At 28.3% G+C, this 15,676-nt stretch overlaps 1 protein-coding gene, 1 long non-coding RNA gene and 1 pseudogene across 2 annotated transcripts; all 3 read right to left on the bottom strand.

Annotated features, from left to right (window-relative positions):
• Nucleotides 1-9,088: 9,088 nt before the first annotated feature.
• LOC126554713 (tigger transposable element-derived protein 6-like) lies at nucleotides 9,089-10,026 on the bottom strand (annotated as a pseudogene).
• Nucleotides 10,027-10,140: 114 nt separating this feature from the next.
• Nucleotides 10,141-10,664, bottom strand: LOC126554714 (tigger transposable element-derived protein 4-like). The gene is made up of 2 exons (XM_050209758.1): nucleotides 10,542-10,664; nucleotides 10,141-10,464 (listed from the first exon to the last, which is right to left on the bottom strand). The coding sequence occupies exons 1-2, from the start codon at nucleotides 10,662-10,664 to the stop codon at nucleotides 10,141-10,143; spliced, it is 447 nt and encodes a 148-aa protein (XP_050065715.1).
• A 508-nt stretch (nucleotides 10,665-11,172) lies between these two features.
• On the bottom strand, nucleotides 11,173-12,070 carry LOC126554712 (uncharacterized). The gene is made up of 3 exons (XR_007606715.1): nucleotides 11,705-12,070; nucleotides 11,420-11,554; nucleotides 11,173-11,341 (listed from the first exon to the last, which is right to left on the bottom strand). It is a non-coding gene; the product is annotated as an uncharacterized LOC126554712 (long non-coding RNA).
• Nucleotides 12,071-15,676: the final 3,606 nt, after the last annotated feature.

The raw sequence follows: 15,676 nt of genomic DNA, 5'->3' as shown, positions 1-15,676 counted from the left end.
GACGGCGGAGACGCGACACTTGTGTCTTACACGGATCAGAAACGACGACAAAAACGATAGCGACGGGCGGCTACAGCTAGACCGCGATGGTCGAGTCCCCTCCCCGGGGGTACAAAGTTCGCTCGCAGTTTTTGGCGGCGGAGCAGTAGGGCGACAACGTAGCGACATAGACGATGTCGCATACGACCGCCAAATTCAAAAACAAAAACTGGATTGTATACCCAACAACATTTGATAAGTATTTTTAATAGTATTAAGTATTTATTATATTATTATGATTGTATTAATGTTGATTTTTTTCTGTCTGGATATTTTTGTCTAAATTGTTGTATGAGTAACGAAAGAAACTGTTTTTATTCTTTATTTGTGGTGTGTAATTTGTTGTATTCCTCCATTAAAGCCACTCCTCGCTCTGCAGTATCATTGACAACTCTCATTGACTGAACGATTTCTTTACTTTTTTTAAAATCTTCGTCTTCATCCCAACGGTCAACATCTTGATTCAAAAATTGAGATGAAATTCCTAATATATCAAAAAATCTGCGAATATTTTTTGTTACAAAATTTTCAAGGTTTTTTCTTAAAACTATATCAGGATCTAAACTTATGCGTTTCATCGGATACTCTATTCCTTCATTATGCATCTACCATTTTCCGTTTTGTTTCGGATGAAACATTTTCATCAAAAAATGCGAATGCAATTAGTTCTTCTGATAAATACCAAAGATGACCAAGGAATTTCTTCATGGCTTCTTTTGAAATTGTTACATCGATTTCTTCGTATTTCTTTAAATCTTTTATTAGTTGTAGGTCATTTCTTGGTGAGTAAATCGCTGAAGCAGCTTGAAACCAATATTTAATATATATTCTTACTGTAAAAATACATATGTCACGAATTCTTTTATATTCTATTTTTTTCAGTTTAAATTGTTCTTTAAATAAATATATTTTTAAGCAATATATGGCTTTTTCCATCCATCGGGCTCGATGAAGCCCACCAGGAGCTCTAAAAGATATACCTTTTTTAGGAACTCCCCCTAAGAAAATAATACTTAGGCTCAATAATTCTTTAAAATCATCTCTGGGTTGAAACTCTTCAAGTTGTTTTAAAGCAATATTGATCGTGTCAGTAGAAATATTATTTATTTGATTTAAAGTAGAAACATCGGAAATTATAGTTTCAAAATGTTCCAGCTGAATTGTGTACCAAGCTTTTTTAAATCGTTTAAACAATAAAATATCTGGTGAAGATGAGCACCCAATAGAATGAACAACAACTGCTTCTAACATTATCTCCATGATATGATGACGACAGGCCAACCATAATATTTGTTTGTCCATATTTTGCTCAAGTAGAACATATGCACCATTTCTACACTATTTACTGCAGTAGTATCAAAGCTCATACATTGTCATGTATGACATGTATGACAAGTCCCCATGATAATGTAGTTTCATATACTGTCGAAGCTATTGATTTACCTGTTCCAGAAATGAGTTTTAGAATAGCGAGAAGTTGGTCAACACTTTTACCTGATACTAAAATTGGAAGACGTCTACTGTTTCATGTCCACTTATATCCTCAATAATTTTTCCATCCCAGTGAATAGTCAGTGGGACTTCTGGTATAAAAACATTCTTCACTGATTCTGCAATTTCTTGTCGATATCGTATACTTTGACGACGAATAGATGAAGTGTTTACATTATATTCTAAAGGATCACTGCCAAAGTCGCTTAATAGTATTCATTAGTACTACTGTAGCTTTCCGATCACTTAATTTTGCAACATCAAGACTAACAGCCAAATTGCTGTCAAGAAGTTTCTTTCTACCTCTTTTTTTTTTGTGGTGATTTATTAATTGACGAGTCATCAACAGTAGAAGTATTGCTGTCAGATAAATCACTATCATCTTCACTTGAACAGAAAGATAGCAAAATGTGGGACTGTCCAATTTGTGATTTAATTATTTCGTCTTTTTTTAATAATATCGTTTCTCTTCTTAATCGCAGCTTCCTTTTTTGTGAGATTTCTATCAATATTTCCAATTTTACAAGGTCGTCCTTCTTTTCGTTCTAAAAGTAAAAATTCTTTATCCTCCAGAATTTGAATAGTATTTAAGGCATCAGCATGGGCTATATCAAACAGTTTATCGAGGTTCTTTTGCCAATTATTCTCTTTTTCTTTTAATCCTTCGGATCGCTTTGCTTTATTTTCTTTATTTTTTTTTAGTTTTTTCCATTCATTAAATAGACCAACAATTTTATCTATAACATGTTTCTGAAGTCTTGTGGGTATTCTAGCCTTGTCCCAAATTGTCATTACATACACAGCAGTAACACGTGCAGAATCCCTAACATTTATTTTAATAATATTTTTATGATAAAAAAATAAACTCATTACCTCCTTTCTTGAAGGTAATTTAGTTTCACTTAATTAAATATTGTGACATCTGTCCGATCAGCCATACATGAGTCATTTGTCTGGTTGAAACCGCTGTATTGATATTTGTTGTCATAATAAACGTAGTTATAAACTATAGAAATCGTGAAATCATTATTTAAAAAAATAGTTAAAAAATAAAATATAAAAAGCCACAAAAATGTTGTCCATAAAATTGTATACAACGGCCAGGGATGGATTGGAATTTCGAACCAGTCCGGGAAAATACTTTTTTATCGGCCCACTATTTGTTGGGAAATTGGGGGCAACTGGCAAGTGTACCATATTGAAGAGAGTAATTTTTTTTAGTATTTTAAAGGATAGTGTACTGTAACCAGTGTCATTATAAAATCAACCTTTAACAATAAAATGTAATAATAAAAATAATAATAATGGAATAACAATAGTGTTACCTACATGGCTACATATAAATGTTAGTAATTATTTTTTAATTTACAATGACAGATTTTTTTTTAAAAGAAAACTCTCTTTTTGTAATTCTTCTATTATTTTATCTGAATCCAATAGTGTTAATTTCTGTTTTTCGATGGCCATTAACATGAATGCTTCTAATTTTGGATCTGAAAGCTGACTACGAAGTCTTGATTTAATATTTTTTAAGAAAGAAAAAGATCTTTCACATGATACTTGGGTTGATGGTAGCGTAAGTATATACTTGTATGCCAAAAATAAATTAGAATATGCATCACAATATAAATTATATTTTTGTAAAATGTTATAGCAACAAACAACACAGTTTTTGCAACTCTTGCAAGTCATATTTTGTGATTTAGAATTCATTTTAGATTCAATGTCATCTTCTTCATCTTGTGTTAGCTCCAAAGAGTATGAAGTAGCAAATGATTCAGCAAGACTTTTCTTTAACTTGTCCCAATTTTCTGCAAAATGTATTAACTCATCCTTTAGACCGTTGTATATTTGAATTCAAACTCTTTAACTTATCATACAAAATAGTCAATGCTTGATCAGGCAAACCATTTTGAATTATATACGAAAATTAACTTGGTGACAAACATGATAAATCATTATACAGTTTTCTGTGTTTTATAAATCTTTTGTTAATACTCCCAACAACTATATCTAATATTCTGTTATGAACATCTATTTCAAACATTTTTATAGGATTCTCATGTACCATATCATTACTAATCTCACCTGGTAACATTTTTTTCTTTCTGGTTCTTATATTAGGTAATATTTCATTTACAGTTATAGGTCTATCACCATTAAATTGTAAATCTAACTCAGTATTAGCCCAAATAACAAATGACTCTGCAGATAATTTTATCCATTCCATATTTCTTTGAGCTTTTTTTAAATGTTCAAGTGCTCCATCAACTAGGTTCTGAGCTGTAATTAAATCCATTGATTTTGATTGCAGGTATCTCGACAAAGGACCTGTAATACTAAAAATTCTAATATATATATATGCAGTCAAAATAGTAGAAAAATTCAATTATGTATTTTTCATAGCTTCAGCTTTGACCCTTATATCTGGTGTAGATTTTTCATCGTTTAGAATATCATATAAAGCCATTAAAACATCAACATACAGTGCATTGCTCTTACATGGACCTTCAGTTGATCCAAATATTTTAACAAGTGCAACTTCTTTACTCCACCACCTTGTTTCACCAATACTTTGTAAACGTTGATGTAGACTATGGCATCGTTCTGTCCAAACTCTCATACGCTTAAGTGAATCTTTGAAAATGAACTTGATTTGGGGATGACTCATTAAGCCATGCTGAGAATCCATTGTACTCCCCTTGCATATTAGCCGCACCATCGGTAGTATTGGCAATACAGTTTTTTACATTCAAATCATTTAAAAGTAAAACATTTTGTAATAAATCATGCATGCCTTTACCTGTTGAATCTGAACAGTTAATAACTGCAATCAGGCTTTCGTGAATACCATTGTCTTCGACATATCTTAAGACTACTGCACATTGATCCGATGATGTAATAGTAGTATCTAGCATAACTGCATACATTTTAGCATTTTTAACTTCATCACAAATTGATTTTTTTATCAAACGACTTATTGCAGCAATAACATAATCAACTGTGGATTTAGAAATAAATGTAACCAGTCTTCCTCTTCCTTTACTACCACTTTCGTGGGCTTTACGGCTCTTTTTTATTACATTTTCCAAGTGATCTTTCATTTGAAAATCATATTTTGCTAAAAACAATATGATTTCTAAAAAATTTCCGTGATCAACAAATGGATTATCTAATGTGTATGCTGCTTCAAATTGATTTCCCCTATAACTCAATCCACGTTTTCCTATAAGTTTAACAGCTTCAATCACTCTTGTAACAATTTCGCGGTTTTTTTTTATTTATTTTTTAGTTTCACAGAAAAGTAGTGAACCAATATCATGTTTATTTGAATGGAGAAAAAAAGCTAATACACAATTTTTATGTACCATGCTTTTATCACGTTCATCAATTCGAATATAAGTATGACTCCATACATCTAAGCCTTTAGTAAAATTATTACTTTCTGAAGAAAATGCAAGACACAAATAGCAGAATAATTGTTTTGGATTTTTATTGTAGGTTAACCATTTTCGTTCAGAGCCATTACTTCTAAAGAAAGCTTTTTGAAAATTAAATGGAGTTTCTTCATTTAATTTTGGTTTTTGAGGATGATATTTAAAAAATTGATTAAGCTGTGTAATTTCAGGTTTCTTGAATATATCTAGAGAGCCAAAATTAGAAAAATTACACATTGATCAGTTTGATAATTTACAAACTATAATAGACACAAAGACACATAGGTTATAGGTATCTAATAATGAGCCAAATGCTCAAATTAGTAAATTGTAATTTGTAATATAATATTTCTACAAATATTTTTAATTAAAAATAATAAAAATTCCTTATTATTGTTGAAAAATTGCAAGAAGTGAAATTGACCCTTTTAGACCCGAGCCACAGAATTTTAATTAATATTATTTGTGTCTATATGCCTTTGTATGCCAACTAAAATTGTTTCGAAAATTAAAAAAAAAACTTACTAGGTATAACTTCATTGTTAAAACTATTTTGATGGTCAACAGATTCAATTACATTCAAGCTAATATTTGCATTATCTTTATTTCCAATACTAAAAGTTTCATTCTCCAAACTAACGTTATTAATGCAACTATCAGTCACCTATTTAATTAAAATTTTAAAAACATATTAGGTATACATTCTGTTTTAGTATTTGTAAGAGTATAAGACATATCAATTATGTGACCATGCTTATAAGCTATAATAATATTATTTACTTTTATAAGAAAAATATGAGTCGTTAAATATAATAATTTAATAGTACTTTTATAAGAACAACAATAATTTACAAGACTTACTTCATCTAAAGTAGATGTTTCAACTTCAACATCTGTAGTAGTTTCATCCACATTAATAATACTCTAAAAATAAATCTATAATTTATTATACTAGGATGGGTATTAATGAGTTAAAAAAATGAGTTTAAAAAAAAAAAAATATTAATTTGCTCAGCCTTGTTATTAAATCAATAAATTATACCTAATTTATACTTATAGATAAATATTATCTAATTTTTAAAAGTATCAGTTGAATATTACACTAAAATAATTTATTGTATATTTTCATATTAAAAAAATAAAATAGGCACCTATTGCATTAAGTATTTTGCAAAATATGTTGTTTCTCTCATTCTCTATCAATAAAATAAATTGTAGATTATTGTACTTTGTAATGTAACAGTTTAATATTTTTAATTATTAATATATTATTATTATTATGACTAAGTTCAGCTAAAACTCACTTCGCTATTCTGAGACTTGAAAAATGATGTAATGCTTTTAGAAGCCTTTGCTTCTAAAAGTAGTATTTTTTTCTTTTTGTCTCGAATTTTCTCAGCTCCTCCTTTTCGTTTTATACAGTTTGATCCATCCATTTCCATTTTATTTTATAATTCGCAACTATTAAAATTAACCAAATTGCACTCACTGCCGAATGCTAATATCAAGGTTTTGAATGACGATTGATTATAAATAATATAATTTCAAATGAAAATATTCTTATAAAGTATTCATATTAACGAACCGCATCGACTTGTATCGTCAATATTCGTCGTCATTACCCTCAACCCGCCGGCCCATCTGATCGACGACAACCCGAATAAGTGAAATAACCAATTATTTATAGATTTTACTGTCCACGGAAGTTGATTTTTTGATTACAGCTGTTATTGGTATTACTTATTGATAACCAATTCAGTTTCATTTGTAGACGTTGTATACTTGTATTATTACAATTTACAATGTTTTACGTTATTATATTATAGATTGTTATTCCGTAATCCGTAATATCATTGAAAAATAATTTATAATAAATGGTAATATTTATTAATTATTTTATTGTATTTACATCTACCTAATATTTACTATTTAGTACGCGGCCCATCGGGAATTTCCCGATTTCCCTATGGCCCAATCCGTCCCTGACAACGGCGATGACGACTAACAACGAGTTTGCGATCACGACGATTGTAACATTATATTGTACATCGGTGCCCGCATTATCGAAATATGTATAAGTATATTTGTAATAAACATTGACTGTTTAGATAAGAACATCTAACGACCTATCACTTTGTACTAGAATTATATATATTAATCATTTTAGAAATTATCGCGTATACTCTATATATCTATTTTCAGCGTAATTGTCGAATTACTTTATCTACTGGTAGCGACCGTTAAAACTTTATGAATTCAACTACAATTTTTCCTGTAGCTATTTAATATCATGTAGAACAAATTAACAAGGTGCCAAAATAATATTTTTAAAGTTGAAATTTAAGCACTACCCTACTAATTATTTAGTATGAACTATAATGGACTATTATCCTTATTCCTTAGTATTTAAAAGAGAATAACTCCGGAAATTTTCGTTCAAATTTCAATTGCAATACGTCAAAATTTTTCTGAACGAAAATTTCCGGAGTTATTCTCTTTTAAATACTAATTAATAAGGATAATAGTCCATTATAGTTCATACTAAATACTTAGTAAATAGATTCGAACTCAATAATTAGGTATAATGTGCAGGGCCAGAAAACTTATACAACGAATCTCAAATTCGTACTAGAAATCCCGTGGAACGTTGTTATGGTGTTTGGAAACGACGATTTCCAGTTTTGTCACTCGGAATGAGATGGCAAATCTCTAATATACAAACTGTTATAATTGCTTGTTCGGTTCTTCACAATATTGCAATTGACTGTAATGAAGAAATGCCAATGGATGATATTCAATTACCTGATGAACTGACAGAAATAATCAATACACCCATACTAGAAAATCGGCAAAATAATGCTAGAACAAGATTAGTAAATGAATATTTTTCACATCTCTAAAATTAATAAATAACTCATAACTTTTATAAATAACTTAAATAGAATAATAATAACTTTTAAACATAAGTAATAATTTTAATATTAAAAAATAATAAGCAGTACATTTTAATTGATATTACTAAATAAAGTTAGTTTTAAAACAGTTAATAAAAATAATAATACTTATAATTTGATTTAATTAAATTTTTTAGTTGGAATTTTTAATTTTATGAAGAAAATATATTTTTTTTAATGTCGCATTCATATTGAAGAGCCAACATTTTTAGTTCATGTACTTCGTTCATATGTTTTATTTTTAATTGGTGCAGTTCTCTGCTTTGTTCAAGTTCTTGCTTGACCAACTCTTTTTGCAAACACACTAAACTTTCTTTTTCTTCTGCTAAGTTTGCAATTTTTTCACTTGCCGATGCATAACACTTTTTTTTCTTTTTAAATGATTGTTCTAGGAAAGAAGGAAAAAGAAGAGAATAGTGAAAAAGGACGAGGATAAGGGAAATTAGCATAAAGATTTTTTTCTTTAAACATAATTTGTTCAAATAGTTAATAATATAAGAGTCAGTATAATATTGATTGCTTAGCTACTATATGAGTATAAAGTTAGTGCAAAAATCTTTAGTATGCATTGAGTTATAAATTATTATGAATTTTGATTGCAATAATATTTGAAAAAAACAGCATACCTACTATTATTTTTAAATTCTATATATTAATAACTTATATCAGGTTCGTATTAATTCAATTTTAAAGAAGTAACAGTTAGGATTCTCAAATTTTCAATTGAATGGGACACTCAAAAGATAATATTATAATATTATAGGATTTCTTAACATTAAATTTAAATCATAATTAACTTTGACTAACCCCATAACAATAATAATAAATAATAATAATACAGTGAAACCTCTATATAGTGGACAGCCACGGGGAATTAAAAATTGTCCATTATAGAGAGTTGTCCACTATTGAGAAAACCTCTACTTAGTGGACATTTGCAAAAAATTACTAAATGTCCACTATAGGGAGACACTATAGGAAATTGCAGGTTACATATTATATGTACACTGTATATGAACATATACATTGGAATATTAATTTATTATTTATTATGTATGTATATTATAATATAAATATGTATGTTTATGTATGTATATTTAATGTATTAAAAAATTTATAGTATAAAAATGCTTATAAAAATGTTTAATGATATGTAAAATTAAAAAAATCTGTAATTTTTTTTTGTGTAAATTTTTTCTGATCTTCAAAATGAATTTGTAAATTGGCTACCATTGATAATGCGATTTCATCTTCTTTATTTTTAAAATATGTTTTTAAATATTTATTGTTTCCAAACTTCTTCAAACGTTGGATTGTATATCGAATCGTCTTCTTCTTCTTCTTCTTGTTCTTCGAGTTGTTCGGTTTCTTTTTCACTAAAATTGTCTAGATTACAATTGATTATATCTGATATGATTAATGTATTGTCTTCTGTAAGGATATTATTATCTATAGAAACATAGTCCTCAATTTCGATAGTACTAGGTTCTGAGAATAAGTCCAAATTTGCAACATTGTCATTTTCCATTGCATATTCTGATGTATCGAACGATAAAAATCCCGACTTTTTAAAACAATTTTTGACTGTCTCTGGTTTTATATTTTTTAATGAGGACTTTATCCAAAAAATTGCATCTAAAACGTTTATAGATTTGTTTTCTACATTCTGATCAACTCTAGATAAAATATGACGAAGTAATCGTTGGCGATAATGAACTTTAAAATTTTTAATAATTCCTTGATCTAGTGGTTGGCAAATCGAAGTCGTATTTGGAGGTAGGAATATTAGTTTTATATTTTTTAAGTTTAATGTATCAGGATGTGAGCTAGCGTTATCTAGAAATAAAATAATTTTTCTATTTTCCATCTCCATTTTTCTGTTAAAACACATTAGCCAATCTGTCATTAAATCTCGATTCATCCATGCCTTACGGTTAGCTTTCCAATTAACACCTAACGTTGATACATTTACACTTTTGAAACAACGTGGTTTTAGTGATTTTCCAATTATTAACGGAGTTTCAAATTCCCCGATCATATTTACACATAGTAAAACAGTTAATCGATCTTTAGCTATTTTACCTCCACGACAAATTTCGTTTTTTAAACACAATGTTTTATCAGGAAGTGCTCGAAAAAATAAACCTGTTTCATCACAATTGAATATATTTTTTGGTTCATAATCTGAAATTAATGTTTTCAATTTTCTAACCACTTTTCTACGACACTTGTATCAACAGAGTTACCTTCACCACATATATTTTAAAAGAAATGTTATGACGTTCTCGGAATTTTTGAAGCCAACCATTTGAAGCTTTAAAATTTTCTAGACCTACCTCATTTGCAACTTCTCGTGCTTTCTCTTGGAGCAATGGTCTAGAAACAGGTAAATTATATGAACGGGCTCTACAGAACCATTCAAATGTAACTTTATCTACAAGTGCTCCATCCGATGTCTTTGAAAATTTTCTCCTCATATCTTCATTGCCGTTCTCAGCGTAATATTTTTTCAAATTACACGCATCTTGTAAAATGTTATTCACCTGTATTTTTCATTAAATGATTTTTAGGTAAATTAAAACAAAATATGTATGTGTTTAAATTAAATATTTAAATTTACCTGTGACTTGCTTATGCAAAATCTTTCTGCTAAAACACGAACACTTAGATTTTCTGTTTCCTTGGTTTTAATAATATTTAATTTTTCTTCTAAGTTCAATCTTTTTCTTTTATTATTATTCATTTTAACGCAGGTACGTGTTCACACAATGTTCTGCACACAACTAACGACCGAACACATAACCGAACCATTAGTAATTTTTCGATTAGGAAAACCATTAAGATAAGATAAAATATGAACGAATATAATATAACAGATAAATATAGTATTTTTATTAAACTTTTCGAAATGTACATGTATTGTGTCCATTTATGAGAGGTAATTTTTAATTTGGTACCAGTTTATTGTGTCCACGTCCACTATTAGGAGGTTATAACTTCTATTATGCGCATACATTTTTGCCGGGGAATTTAGAAGTGTCCACTATTGGGAAGGGTCCACTATTGAGAGGTGTCCATTAATAGAGGTTTTACTGTACATCCATGATCCATTTTTTTCTTAAGGGGGAGAAAATGTACTTATTTTTTTTTCTTCATACCTATTTGTAAAAAAAATAATAAAAAATAAACTATAATAAACTATTAAAAATATATTCACAAAATAGATTCAAATAACCAAATTTTTGTAACATATTACCTGAAACAAGTTCATCTCATATCTGAAACCAACTTACCAGAGCAGAAATAATTTACCTGTTTTTTTTTTAGATGGTGATACACTGAAACTTAACTCAGTAGCTATTGGTTTTGATCTTAATAATTTTACAGAATCAGAAGAAGTCCACGTTGATACACTTGGTACTATAATAAAAGAAGAGTAAGTTAATTATGTTTATAGTAAAGTTGTAATTTCTTTTCTTTTGATTTTATATAACTCACTTTATATGACATTAGTATTTGATTGCAAAATGTCTTCTGTGATAAGGTCTTCGCTTTTATTATTTTCATCAGTTGGCCAAACTTCTATTTCAAATTGATCATACACTGGATCAATGATTCCATTTGAATTATCTGCTGTTTAGTATAATACATAATTTGCTAAATATTTACAATTATAATTATTGTTTTCTCAAATAATTAAGTATTATAACATATAGTCATGATATGATCGAACCGAGAAAAAAGTAACTGTAATTAAATAAATTAAAATGTAAATTAACTTACTTATGACGTTAGAATCAAACGCACAGTCAATTCCTTCAACAGATACTTGAATAGTTCTGAATAGTTCTGATTCAAGTTCTGTAGAAGGTTCAGATACATTTTTAAAAGGACCACCACCAGTAACAAAAAGCTAAGATTTGGTACCTCTTAAATTTTTTTTTATGTTGTCATATTTTTGTTTTGAACAACTTGCAGTTCTTGGCTATTAAAGTAAAATAAATTAAATACTTACCTACTAATTACCAATTGTACAAAAATATGATGTATTCTTACAGATCCTGGTGATTGGCTGTTATATTGTTCAGCAATTTTTCCCCAAGTCTTTTCTTTGTCTTTCCAGGTAACAGCATTTGATGATTTATTTTCCAACACTATTTTCCTGGAAAGAGCAATTTTTAATAAAAGTTCCGTTTCGGTAAAACTGAAATTATTGGAATGTTTCCTTTTACTTAACCCACTCATTTTATATTCTTCACTAAAAGACGGATTAAAGATTAGAAATTAAAGATTTTTACACAACTACAAAGTACAAGTCTACAAACATATTATGTAAAATCAACCCGCAACCGGCACTTTTAAAACACAATCGCTGATATTAGCTAAAGCAAAATAAGATAATCCACTTTTTACAGTATGACCATTCATAAGATATATTGATTTTACGATTAACCTCTAGTTAATTAACTGGCACATCAATTTCATTTGATAAACAGTGCACTATTTAACTGGCATTTTAAACGATAGTTAAATTAAACTGATGGTTAACTAACTGGCAGTTATTATGCCAATTGAAAAACCGGCCCTTAATTGGATAAACATTGAAAATATAATCTTTAGGTCTAGTAAACTTTAAAATTCGAAAATAAATGTATTATTAAAAGTATAAGTATAGCCTTACAAGACTTGTAAATTAATAATCACCTTGTGTACTATAGGTTTTAATTTACTTAGTTTTTATTGTAAATATTTGGGCAAGTTCTGTTGAAAAAGACATGATCAGATAAAAAAATTAAAAAAAAAAAGTAAATTTTAAAAATTAGCTTATCTTCTATCATAACTGCCCAACAAGTATACTATTATAGATTTTTACAAGGTTTATTCATACCATAGGTTATGTTCTATAAAAATTGTATTTTTTTTCATTTGATTACTCTCTTTATTATTATTATTATTTTTACTTACTGTAAAAACTAATTATTTGAAATTATAATGTAAATTTATTTGATGTGTGTCTTTATGATAAAAATTTTAAGTATAAATATTAAATTTATTCTTAAAAGATAATACCAAATGTAAAATGTAAATAAATAAATACAAAAAATTGTTACTAGGTAGGAAACATAAACAGATAAAAAATTAAATAATTAAATTAACTAGATATGCTACCAACCGATTAGAATACATTAAGTTGAACCATAAAATATAAATTTACACCAAATTATAAAAATGATTTACATGTATTAGCCAATATTTTTAATAATAAAAAAGAGCAAAATGTTATGTACTTAACACCATTGTTAAGAACACTAGGATATGCATCAAAAAAGAAAATTGTCCTATGAAAAATAGAATGTCTGGTCACCATACATATACAATATAGGTACATAAACTTAATCGATAATTCATGTATCGTGTGCATTAGATTAGAATATGATGAAATATTAATAATATTACTACTTTTTTAAAATACCTATCGAATCAAATTCGATGCATATAATTAATGAAATTAGAGATTTTACAAACACCATAGAACTTACTTATATTTTATAATTTCTTTAATTTTTAATAGTAGATAGTAATTTGTATTTATATATATATAAAAAAAAATATTAATTATCATAATATTTAAATATATTTTTTAAATTTTAGAAATTTTAAAATTACCGCCAATAACTGAGTATCTAAATGTCGAGGAAGATTATAGCTAATATGGAATCTAAAATGTCTTTGAGGTTCTAAATGTCCAATTGGATCTAGTTGACGTACGTGGATCTACTTGTCACGGGATCTAGCCATCTAGGTGGTACGTAACCGAAACGACCATATTCGCCGGTTCCGTGATTATAGACTATGGTCGTATCAGTACATACTGTTGTTTTCATTGGAAATCATGATTTCAGTACATTATAAAATTATTTTATTTCTAATCTCTTTGATTGAAGTTACGACCGTTTTCGTGGGAGATACAGTGATAAATCCTTCATCAGATGGCAGTATTAATTAAAAATTGAAAAAAATCGAGTTACGACCTTTTTCGTTGCGGCAGTTATGTTCATATTAATTATCATTATTGAGAAAAATGTGCAACAAGTCATTTCCGCAGTATATGCTACATAACATAACTCGCGACTCGTCCCTAACATGAACATCAAAATATTAAGTTCCATCTATTGTTTATGATTTTAACACAACGATAATATACGAAAAAAAAGTGATTTTATTATTATAAATTATCATTTTAAAGTAAACAGTTTAAAAACTTGCCTTGCACAGTATCCTATCCATTAACAAATGCATCTATCGCTGTTCAAACCCGACGTAGATAACGCGATAAATATTTTTGATAGTGATGATAATAATAACATGTCTAAAAAAGAATATTAAAAAATGAAGTAGAAACTTAATAGGGTTTTAAAGAAGTTGGGAAAAAACATGTTTGCTTTGTATGAAAAAAAAATGTTTACTATAATATATTGAAATGTTTGTTATGTGAAAATAACCAGTTCACAAAATTGTAATATTTCACTAACATAGCGACTGTTATTTTTTTTTCACTAAAAAACTGATTGTGCAGAAAAATCATACAACGGTTTTAATGTATTTATAAAGACGTGATCAATTATCAACTATCATAATATTTACATATTAATTTATTGTTTTAATAAAATTATAAAAATATCATTTTTTTTTTTTTTTGTGATGTGGCCGAGTGGACCAAAAATTATTATTTAGAATTTTAGGTACGCCCCTGTAAATGAATAACGATATCTATATTACAAATTGGAATGTTTAACATTTACCAATCAAGTATTAACAGGTCGTGTATTTCAGAAACTCTAAAACCTTACATATAGCCTATAACGTTCATAAATTAAAAAATTGATATTTTTATAGTTTAATTTAATTTTTTTCATTATTTTAGACTCGTCATTGACCTTTACGGATTTGAAAATAATGCCAGCTTCGGATTAACTTTCCGTTTCATCATTCTATGAAGATTCCGAGTCGTCTTACAAGCTATCTGTAAGTTACAGGTACTTCATTTGTAGATGAACACGATGATTCTTCAAAAAAATCGATTGACTTAGATACAAGTGTTAAATCGCTCGATTCCAAAATACCATCAATATCAGTACAAGGTAAAGTAGAAGATAACAACAACGCCCATAGAAATATCGAAAAAGACGGCCGTATCAAACAAAAGAATCTGAGATAAAAAGGATTCATGTTAATTTTGTGAAGAACAAGTTACAAACTTTACTCGACACCTTTCAAGAAAACATGCTGAAGAAACGTAAGCTCAAAAATATTTAGCTCTAAAAAAAGGCTTAAAAGAGCGAAAACATTTAGTTGACCAACTCCGTAAGTGAAGTAATTAATAACATAGGTGGTGCTCAAAAAATCAAAACTGTACGAAGGCCTAATGAGTTTGCGAACCATTAACTACTATAAATTTCTTACCATGTAAATTTTGTTTTGAATTATTGGATTTTTTAAAAAGAACTATCTGAGGCGGCATTTAAGAAAATCTACTTTAAAAAAAGATGAAATTGATGGTAAATGTAAAAACATCCAGGCGAATGATCAATCCCTCCTGTTAGCTTTTTCAAGCGAGGATACCAAGCTAGTTGAAGAAGTGTTTCCTAGAATGGCATCAGACGACATATCATAAGTTGTAAAAGGTGATCCACTGATTCGAGTTTTTGGTACGAGGTACATAATTGCTGTGATTGCAAATATGTCCTCACAGAA

This window comes from Aphis gossypii, unplaced genomic scaffold (assembly GCF_020184175.1).
Source record: "Aphis gossypii isolate Hap1 unplaced genomic scaffold, ASM2018417v2 Contig00583, whole genome shotgun sequence".
Classification (NCBI taxonomy): Eukaryota; Metazoa; Arthropoda; class Insecta; order Hemiptera; family Aphididae; genus Aphis; species Aphis gossypii.
The sequence above is the reverse complement of the archived record's forward strand: the minus strand, read 5'-3'. Positions and strand labels throughout refer to the sequence as shown.